Source organism: Melanostigma gelatinosum (assembly GCF_949748355.1).
Source record: "Melanostigma gelatinosum genome assembly, chromosome: 10".
Lineage (NCBI taxonomy): Eukaryota > Metazoa > Chordata > Actinopteri > Perciformes > Zoarcidae > Melanostigma > Melanostigma gelatinosum.
In genome coordinates, this window is record NC_136643.1 from 12727160 (window position 1) to 12738174 (window position 11015).

At 42.9% G+C, this 11015-nt stretch overlaps 1 protein-coding gene across 1 annotated transcript in view; it reads right to left on the reverse strand.

Moving 5' to 3' along the window:
• Nucleotides 1–1990: 1990 nt before the first annotated feature.
• pou2f1b (POU class 2 homeobox 1b) overlaps nt 1991–11015 on the reverse strand; it is a gene marked incomplete at its 5' end in the record, with an annotated part of 16416 nt that continues 7391 nt past the window's right edge. Inside the window, 14 exons of the mRNA XM_079276834.1 lie at nt 1991–2314; nt 3090–3187; nt 3303–3600; nt 3710–3824; nt 5326–5514; nt 5671–5822; nt 5960–6101; nt 6217–6390; nt 6515–6603; nt 6706–6826; nt 7644–7817; nt 8935–9030; nt 9759–9850; nt 10479–10544. Of these exons, the coding sequence (XP_079132960.1) occupies nt 2070–2314; nt 3090–3187; nt 3303–3600; nt 3710–3824; nt 5326–5514; nt 5671–5822; nt 5960–6101; nt 6217–6390; nt 6515–6603; nt 6706–6826; nt 7644–7817; nt 8935–9030; nt 9759–9850; nt 10479–10544 (2051 nt within the window). The 3' untranslated portion in view covers nt 1991–2069. The remainder of the gene's footprint in view (nt 2315–3089; nt 3188–3302; nt 3601–3709; nt 3825–5325; nt 5515–5670; nt 5823–5959; nt 6102–6216; nt 6391–6514; nt 6604–6705; nt 6827–7643; nt 7818–8934; nt 9031–9758; nt 9851–10478; nt 10545–11015) is intronic.

Below are 11015 nucleotides of genomic sequence, written 5' to 3' on the forward strand. Positions count from 1 at the left end.
GAACGTCAACTTGCGTGCTCGGCCAGGTACAGAAACTACTGAGGAAAACCACTTTGGTTTAAGCTGTTTTATGGCTGATTTATTAGTACAAAACCAAAAAAAAACCTGAACCCTTCCATTACACTTCAGAAAAGTCCAAAACTGCTACCAAAAAAAATAAAATAAGCCAAAACGGATGAAAAGGAAGACAAAGCCATCAAATGGCTGAGAGATAACCAGGATCAGGCTGTAGGGGCGAGGCCCCGGTGATCGAAAGACAAATTAAAGATTCAAAAAGGGAACTACTTTCTCGTGCCCCAACCTGCCAATGAACCCTCTTTTTGGTCAGTTGTGCTACCAATGAAAAAGTTGAGCGATGAGACACTTTTGTCAAATAATTTAAAAAAAGGTCATCTTTGGAAAATGATCATCAAAATATTGCATTTCTATATTCTGTTGACAATGATGAGAGATTTTTGGACTCATAAATATATTGACGAGACTAAGCTACACCGACTACACACAGCAATTATTTGAACAAATATTTTTGGTATATCTTAAAGTACGTGAGCCAGTCGAACGACTGCAGACAAATAAAAGACAGAATTTCTTTCCTCCCAAAGACAGGCAGACTGCAGCTCATCAATCCAGTTTTTTGGTACAGATACTGTGCACAAGTAGATACGACGGTACTACTATCAAAAAAAAAAAAAATGAAACAAAAACACAATACAATAACCCCATCTAGCCAATGCCACCATACATTTGGTATAACGAGCGTACCCCCCCTGACTAGTCCTCCCCAGCCTGGTGGATCATGCAGTTTACTGAACTCTCAGCATCTGCCTGAGCTGTAGACAACACATGCAGACGTTTCTACCTCGGAATCCAAACTCAATGTACAGCTATCCAATAGACCACCATCCCCAACACAAAATCACCCACAGGACTACATGTCTGCAGCTGTTTATAAAGCTCTCAAAGCAATGTTTTCAGTCATTTTCTATCAGTGTCTAGAGTCCGCAGCGAGACCGTCATTTTACAAAAGCACAGGGGCCACTTTGCCACCGCAGCAAAGTGTAAAACTCAGTGTTTCCAGAAAGAGAGGCTCAGAGAGACGCGTCTCGTCCCTCCGACCCTTAAAGCAATGATAACCTTTATATCGGCCACTTATTACTCGTTTTTAAAGCCTTATAACCACGATTAAAAAGTGACAGTTAACTCTTAACTTAATATTAGACTTACAAAGTTCTGAAAATGTAAAAAAAAAAAAGACCGCAAAGACAAAAGAAATCAAAAAAAAGAAAGTCTCTACAATATAACTTTGATATGATTTACATCAAGGCCTGTCCAAAATACCCAAAAGAGTTAATTAAAGATGGGGCGACACAAATCCCCATTAGTGATGATGAATATAGTGAAATTAGTAGTAAATCGTTTAGTTTGAATGTTAAAAGAGCAAAATCCTAAAGTTTTTGGTTAGAAGTATTTCAGACAAAATTCTGACCTGGAAAGAGGAGGGGGGATATATATATATATATATATATATATATATATATATATATATATATATATATATATATATATATATATATATATATATATATATATATATATATATATATATATATATATATATATATATATATATATATATATATATATATATATATATATATATATATATATATATAAAAATATATATATATATATATAAAAAAAAAAATATATATATATATATATAAAAATATATATATATATTTTTTCCCCGGACACCTTTCAAGGCTGATGAGGAGTGGCAGGCCAACAACAGAGTCCATCTGGATACTATTTGTCGGAAAAACAACATCCAAGAATCATAAAAGGAAACAAACTAAAAAAATAAAAAGTCAACCTCAACCTCATTTGAGGTTATTTTCTTTTTGGTGGCAGCAAAAGGATTAAATAATGATAGATACAGTGGAAAGAATGCGGGGTGGTTAGTGAACCGCAGAGCCTATATCAAACGACCTCCCTGTTCCCTACATGGTGTGAAAGTAGTGCACGACGTAAGAGACGGGCCGTCAATTCAGGATGCAGCCCCACTGGCTTCACTGAGCCTTGGAGGCAGTGGTAATGGTCGAGGCTTGCACAGGCACAGCGGCCGCGGTGGCTTGATGATGAGCATCGGCGGTGATCTGCAGCCCCCCCGGCCCGGCCGACACCAGGTTGAGGGGGGAGCCGGTGAGCAGCGACAGGTTCTGGGGGGTCAGGAAGATCGGCGTGGCGCCCGCAGAAGTGTTGGCGAACAGCAGGTTGCTGCCGTCCAGAGAAGTGAGGCCACTCGAAGCCAGAGCTGTGGAGGAGGAGACGGGGGGGGGGATGAGAGTGAGGATCAGTTTCAATGAGGAAGTAAAGAAAATTGTGTTTAAAATGTATTATAATAGACGTTCTTTCATCAGCTAACTTTATTATCTCTCACAGAAGTGATTTTGTCTCAGCACCATTAATCTCGTGGGCGTGGCCGGAATTATTTTGCTCTCAACATGCAAATGGTTATGGCCTCACTTTTGCTTTAATTGAACAAATTATGCAAACAATGTGTTATCTACATAAACCCATGATGGATTTTCTCTCTTTTAAAAAAAAATAATTTTCTTTGTACATTTTATAGATATGTTATTTTTGTAAACTGAATTTCATTCTATTCATGGATTCATTTATTCATCGGTTCCCTAATTAGTCAGGTTTGGTAAAATACCTTTGTCCGTCATCACCAACCTCATCAAAGCATTCAGCAGTACATACAATCTGTGGGAGAACACTACCCGAACGTGGCTGAGAAGTCTAACTGTATTCTTTGAGTTCAATAAGTAACCATTGTGAAATGCTCTACGGAGTAAACAATTGGCTTCTAGATCAGTTTCTACGCCCGCTCTCGCTCGTCTTTTCTGTTTCTGCAGAGACAAACCACCCAAACCCCAGTCAGCCAATCTGCAACAGAACTGTCACTACACAGAAAGGTTGGGAACCCCGCCCCCATACACCATGCCATAAAACTGGGACTGTATCGAGTGTGTATATAGTAAGGAAATGTTTTTATGAATGTTTTAAGAATTTAAAATACATACATTGATACACACCTTGGATGGTAGCCAAGGTGCTGTTGCTCATGAGGGCAGGACTCAGCCCGCCGCCAAGGCCGCCAGTCAGACTGAGCAGGGCCCCCCTGGACACACAGACAAGACCATTTAAAATCAATAGAGAAGACACCCGAACACTTGAGTCAACACCACAGTAGTAGTAGTAATCAGAGGCCTTATTTGGACATAGTCTATACCAACCCCGGAGTGAACTGGGAGGACGCCATCAGTCCTGAGTTGAGCCCAGCAGCGGCAGCCATTGCAGCAAAGCTGCTGGGTAACTGTGCGCCCTGCAGCGCCGCAGACAGACCCGACGCCGACACCATCAGCTGACCCGTCCCTAAAGCGGTGGCTATGGACGTCGGGACCTGGTTGATGATGGTGTGCATCTTGCTCTCCGAGTTACTGGACTGAATGGTCGTCGGCGAGGGACTTAAAGACTGAGAGCCGGCTGTAGTAATGATAGGTGCAGTGGCGATGACGGATGCAGTGTTTGTGCCTTTGAAGGAGCGCAGGGGAGAAAAAAAACAAAACAGTTAACATTCAATTCTATCATTTTGTGTGATCAGACTCACGCTTTCATGTCGAGCACATCTGTACACACGCACCTGTGAAAGACAGATTGGAGACGCTGGTGCTGGTGAGAGGCATCACTGGGTTTACAGTCAGAGTGGTGGGTGTGTTAATATTTGGACTGCTCACAAGGCTTGCTGTGCTGGCCACCTGCGCAACACAACGAGAGGACTGAATGAGCTACTGTGTTAAGAGTGACACAAACATAATGAATCTTTTGGCATTGTAGCCAATTCTAGAGAACAACTAGAAAATGCATTTCCTGCTGAAAATGCGTTGGAATGCTGAAAGCTGAAATGAATCTCAAAAACATTGCTGAAAATAGATATCCAATTTTTTTAAAAATTGCAAAAAGCTGAATAATTCAAAAAGTCGAAAGATTACAAATATGAAGTTATGTCACCCCTCTCCTGAAAGAGCTGAACATTTTGATATTCGAACGGTTTCTGTAGCTTAAAAGAATTCTAGCAGTAGTGATATTTGTTGTAGTAGTAGTAGAAGTATTATTCGCAGTATAAGTATGAGTAGCATTTGAATAAGTACTAGTTGTAGCAGTAGTGATATTTGTAGTAGCAGTAGAAGTTGTCGTCGAAGTATTTGTAATTAGAAGAAGTAGTAGAAGTAGTAGTATCAGCAGTCATACTAATAGCTGTAGTAGTATTAGTACTGGTTATTAGTACTGGTAGTAGCAGGAATAGCAGTATTAGCAGTTGTGGTATCAGTAATAATAGTAGTGGTAGTGGTAGTAATAGCAGTAGTAATAATATTTATGGTAGCAGTAATAGCAGTAGCAGTGGTAGTAATAGTAGCAACAGCAAAAGTTGTAGTAGTAGTGGTAATACTAGAAATATTAGCAGTAGTAGTAGTAGTTGTCGCAGTATTAGTAAGAGCATTCATTTCTTTTAACAAAAAAGCCTAATTTTGAGCTTGTTTAAATACAGTTAATCCATGGGGCTTTTATTTTGAAAGGGTGGTGCTGGGTGGGGGAGAGGAGACATAATCATAATGTCTGACACACATAAACAGAGGTTATTAAATGCCTGGCTTCATCACAAGCATTTCAATTAGAATTCACTCGTTGGGGCTTTTATTTTGAAATGGGGTGTGTGGGGGGGGGGGTCCTCTAAAAGTCTCTAAGACCTGAATGACTGTATGAGAGAGACACAGAGAGAGAGAGAGGGAGAGGAGTGTATGTGCGCGTGTGTCTGTGAGTTTATCAACATCACTAATTGGCTCAATCGCGAACACCTGTGTGCCTGAAGCCATTTGAAAATATTCTCCATAGAGATCCCATTGAAAAATAAAAAGCTTAATAATTCAAAAAGTTTAAAGGTTAGAAATATAAAAAGTCATAGCAGACCTCTGGTGAAAGAGTTGAACGGTTTCTGTAGCTTAAAAAAATGGAGGAGAAGCAGTGCGACGGAAGAAATAGAAGAAGTTGAATAAAGATTCGAAGAACAATAGTGCTTACCAGCATTCCAACAATAAAGAAACAGGATAAGAGAGACAATTAACAAAAATCCATACGTCGCGATAAACCTCCAAATGAAAGTGTAACAGATCTTCAAATTGATTCTGAAACAGAAACAGACCAACAATCTAGAAAACGGTCCTTGAAGAAACACTTGAGTGGGAATGTGTCCCTCCTTACCAGAGGGCTACTGGGGGTAAAGATGGTTTTGATGGGGGTGCTGCCTACTCCGCTTAAGCAGCTGCTGGGGGGGTTAATCCTCTTCTCTTTCTGCCGGCGATTGCAGAACCAGACCCGAATCACCTCCTTCTCCATGTTGAGCTGGTCAGCGATCATGGTGATCTCTTCAGAGGTAGGTTTTTGGTTCTGCTTGAAGAGGGCAAAAAAGCCAGAGATGCCCTGTGAGCACTGAGGAGCCGCCTATGGTCTGTACATATTCTACTGACTGAACACTTCATGGTGAGCTTAAACTAGATTTCCCTGCTTCGATCAATATTGCTTTGTTCAGGAAAATGAGTTTCGAACCTCCAGAAAGCTCTTTTCTAAGGCCACTCGGATGTTGGTCTCAATACTGGTCCTCTTCTTCCGTCTGCGGTTGATCCCCTCTATGCCCATGCCCGGGGAGCCCAGGGCACTGGGGCTGGACAGGGCCTGGTCGGTCAGGGTCTCTGCACAAACAGCACCGACACAAAGGAAGGGAGGACAGGTAAAGACAGGGCACTGGAAAGACGCATCTTTTTGGAGGAGAGCAAAGAATCCACACGCAAGCAATCAAAGCCTTCTGGCCTTCGTTCAGGTGGGTTCAGGGACAAACCTGCATCGTTGAGCCACTTCTCCAGCAATGGCTTGAGTTTGCACATGTTCTTAAAGCTCAGATTCAAGGCCTCAAAGCGAGAGATGGTAGTTTGGCTGAAGTCGTTTCCATACAGCTTCCCCATGGCTAGGCCAACGTCCCCCTGGTGAGAAGGAGGGAAACGGAGCGAGACAGAGAAACGTGAAAAAGAAAGCTTTTTGCCCGAGAGCCACCTATAGTACAAGTTCATTATTGCTCTATACACTCAATCTACTCACCTGTGTGAAGCCCAGTTTGATGCGCCTCTGTTTGAAGGTCTTGGCAAACTGTTCCAGTTCCTCCAGATCGCTGGGCTCCTCCATAGTGGGCGTGTCCAACCGTTTGGGTGTTGTCTGACTGTGGGACAGGGACTGGATAGGTGTGGATGCTGTTGTGCGAGTTGGAGTGGCAGGCTGCAACAAAACATAGGGTGGACTTGTTATTGAGGTTAAGAAGTCTAAAAATGCAAGTGGTAAAAAGAAAATGCACCAAGCAAATATGTAAACGGTGGCTGTGTAATGCGATTGTATTACAAACCTGAGTTGCAAGGGTGAGGCTTTGTTGAGTCGGCAGGAGGTTAGCTTGGCTTTGAGGTAGATTTAGAAGACTCTGGGCTTGCAATATGCCTACAGAGTGAAAGGCTGCTTTGATAACAATGAATTATATACAACATATGTCCCATATCTTAATTCTGCATGCAAATAAAAACACGGCAGTGTTTGACTCACCCTGTTGGGCCTGCGTCGGCTGTGAGATGATGAACTGAGTGGGCTGCTGTAGTGTGGCGATCGGGTGGCCGGGCTGCAGCAGAACAAACTGAGGCAGACTTAGATTCTGCGGCTGCAGCTGCTGCGAGAAAACAAAAAAAACAATCACTCCGTTCATGTCGAGAAAGTAGCCGTTTATAACGCAGCACCAATACCACAATATTGTGATCGTTATCATTTTATTCTAATGCACAGGGTATGTCAATCAGGGGAATACACGCTATATAGCGACCACTGTTGGTTATTTGCGGCATAGTTATATATATATAGATGCCGGTTTATTTCCATATAATTTCCATATAATCCACATTTCAGTGAGTGAAATGTTTCCAGAAAGACAGTCAGCAGTCAATTCAAGTCACAACAAAACATAATCAGTACCAGTATGAAAGAAACATTCATGAAGTTAAATAAATTACATATAGTCCAAGTCCCGTATCGCTTGGAAAATGGCGCCATGTTTCCACAGCTTTGTCTTGTGTCTGTAATGGTGTACAATAAACAGTGTTACACAGACATGTTAGCAAAACATGCTGTCAAACGTTTCACTCACAAAAAAAAAAAAGTATAAATAGAGATATTTGAATTCTAAATCAGCTTTTTCTCAATTTTATGATAACTTTCTGCGGCACACGTCTGAAATCTGACACAAATCTTAAACTTAAAACGGAAACATATCGGAGATCACAGAAGGACGGCCCGTAGAGACGAATGGACTTCCTGTTGACTGGCATATGTGCACAGAGCTATGCCGAAAACAAAATCATTTGACTAAAACAGAACGTAACTATCGGCTTCATTCAAAACCTCTCAGGGCGGGGAGAGTTTTGTCCAGATACACATTATTAAGGATTTGCATGAACGCTGCAGAAACAGAAACATGGGCGACGGTGTCTTACAGCGGCGATCTGGATGGGCTGCGACAGCTGGCTGATGGGCGTGGCTGCAGAGGCCGAAATGCTGGCCCCGGTGGTGCTGTTCTGCTGGTTGGCTGAATGCTGCACGGCCGCAGCCAGGAGCTGAGCTTGGGCCTGCTGGATCAACATCTGCTGCTGCGCCGGGGTCAGGGTCAACTGAGGAGCCGAGAGAGAGAGAGCGAGAGAGGTAGAGAAAGGTGGGCAGGCAAAGAGAGCGAGAGAGACAGACAGAGGGACACGGTCGTGATGGGAGGTCAGAAAGACAGAAGGGGACAAAGGAAGATAAGAGAATTCAAGTAGCGGTTAAGGAAACCACTTTTATGTTATATCAGAGATCGGATGAGTCAGTGTTGTCACAATACTTGAGTTTTGGCTTTGATACCCATGAAAGGTTTAATATTTAACTGAAAGATAACTATAATACCACAATGGGATATTACAAAAAAATCTGTGTGTCGCATAAAAGATTTGTGACACCTTCACACATGATGGCAAGAATCCATCTCCATCAATAAGATAAATCCTTAAATTGTCCCTGATTTGCTCCAACAGGTGGATTGTATTGTTTGACGCTGTTGCCAACGGTTGTTTAAATGAACTAGAACTCAGCCTGGTCTACTCTAGTTTCTCCTCTACTTTATTATGTGCACTGCACACAAGTAATGAAGTAGATTCACCATCATGCTGTTCGGTCAATGTTCTGACTATTTATCTACCGGTACACTTTTCTATTGAACTTTACTTTTCATAAAAAAGGTCTCAAAGTTGTGCTAAAACTGTCGTTATCGTGGCAACACCCAGTATGAGCCCAGACAGGCAAAATGGAGAAGAAGACTCATGCAGCTGAGCCAAAAAAAAAAAAAGGCACAAGCATGTCGACCCTCATCCACATGCACAGTAAACATTCACTCCAGCATAGCGTAAAGAGCATTCAACACAACCGGTCCCCTCAACTACAGCATGCCCCCCCCCCCACCCCCACCGGGGAGAACATGGATGGATATGGAATGTGTCGGACCGTGAGTGCACAGACACATCAAGGCCATGTCCAAACCCATCCCTCCATTTTCTGTGACGGAAGGATTTGGACGTAGAGCCTATAAACAATCACTGGGATGAACAGGCAGACACCGAAGCCACAGCATCCGGGGCAATTTTCGTCACCCAATCTTTTATGAGCAAAAAAAAAGGTTGATAATGTCGAGGTGTCACCCCCCCCACCCCAGATGCAAGTTTTTAACTCAAAGCAACATGAGGCAACATGGCCACTTACTCCTGCAATCTGTCCCCCGGCCAACATTAGCTGGGTTTGAGGCAATACGCTCTGCTGGACGGAGGTCGGAAGAGCGCTCGAGTCTTCCGACTTAGACTAGTGGAGGTGAAGCAAAGAGGGAGGCTTAGGAGAAATCTTCCTACAGGGTAGGTCACTGAGAAGTGTTGACAGCATCATAGGTCTGGTCAAACAAGCCACAGCTTCTTCTTTTTTTAAATCATAAATAACAACAAGATCCAAAATGTTTTCATTGAAAGCAGTTTGAAAGGTTGATTAATTCAAACCGAAAAGGAGCCGTGTAAATAAAATAAGCACAACACTATAAAACATGAACTCTCTGTGTGCTACCTGAGCGGCTCTCTGAGGATGAGCCTTCAGTCTTTGAGCAGGGAGAGGAATTTGAATTAAAAACGAAGTGAGAGAGGGGGCATTTAAATGTGCTGCAGCCTTCAGAGACCAGGAAAGTGAGTGGGAGGGGGGGGGGAAGGGGAGAGAGTTGAGATGCTAATTAAAATAACTGTTATGCAGTGCATGTAAATTCTGCATAGATTTGCATATTCTCTGCCATCTGTTTCCGAGCAACCGCAGAGCAGCTAATTAGCATACAGGGTTTGATTAAACTGCCGTGTTGCCAGGCGACACGAGGAGAGCCTGGCTCATTTAAATGAACTCTTTCCTGCTCGTGCAGATGAGCAAACCTCTGTTTAAACTTCAGACCTAAAAACTACAGTTAAGATGCGGCATTACACCAAAACGGTATCTGTTAAGACTCACAACAAAAAAAAGTGACTCGTGGTGGAGTGTGCGATGGCGTGGTGCGTTACCTGTTGGAGGAGGGCTTGTGCGTGTGCATTAGTGAGCGCACTTGTGGTCGGCACCGTCTGCCTCTGAAAGTCAAACCCATTGATTTGGATTCCTGAGGACAGAAATACAAGTCAATGAAAAACGTGCCGTCAGAGGAGCAGGGGAGATGCTTTTCATTGTGGTTTAATTGGCATAACATAATTTACTCTCTTTGTTATTTTAAACACATGAGGAACAGAACACTAGAAGCCCACAGTGAAGCTGTGGCAGCTTCGGTAGAACACGCTGCTGTCAGGTGGAGGGAAGACATATTTTATTTCAAGTGACAGCAGCTGTGACGCTGATCCAGTCGTTACACAGATGCATGAATTTGGTGGGTGAATCGTCACAGAATTTTAAAATATTGACACTCAAAACTGCAAGCATTAATATTGACGTAATTCGGCAGTACACACGGTAGGAATATAATGATGCATCTACGATAGTTTGTATCACAGAATCACTGACAGAGCAAATGAGTGTTCAATAGGCACGAGTGAGGGATACTCAAAGGAGGACTGCGAATAAGGATTTGGGAAAGCTGCCATGTCTTTTTTATTAATGAGTCAATAACACATTAGTGATTCTTTTCTGATTTGTACTGCAGACATTTTTGAATTTGCAACCTGTTGACTGAGGAGGTAAAACTCTGATTTCCGTCCCGTTAAAAGGAAAAAAAAAAAAAGCTGGAGGTCACTCACCAGTGTTCCCGTCACCACTTTCCATTGCACATTTCGTAGTTTCTGACTGATTATTCACTTTAGCATCTGGAAGAGCCAGACAGAGACAGATAGTGAGACAAACTCACACCTACCGCCGGTTAAAAACACAACAAGCCTGTCTGTGACTTGAGAAGCACGACATTCCTATCCTGCAGTTACATTTCTGTCACATTCACCAACAAAGCGGCGAACATCAATGAGCAAAATCACAAACAGACTGTCATTTGCAGCGAGAATGACAGAATAACTGCCACATTAACACAACGAACGCAACATTTACCGCGATGGCCGGATCAACCTTTGTGCTAATGTCACGCAGGGACGCTGAAACAACAACGAACTCCAGCTGAGCTCCATCACAAGCTCACCCAAAACTCACCCGCTAGCGCTCCGACTGCGTTTTCCAGCATGGCTGCAGAAACTATCATGGAAAATTTGCCTCGACCAGGCAAACCCACCGACGGGGGTCCAGCACTCTGTTTCCTCCTCCCACAATCTCTCTCCCTCTCTCTCTTC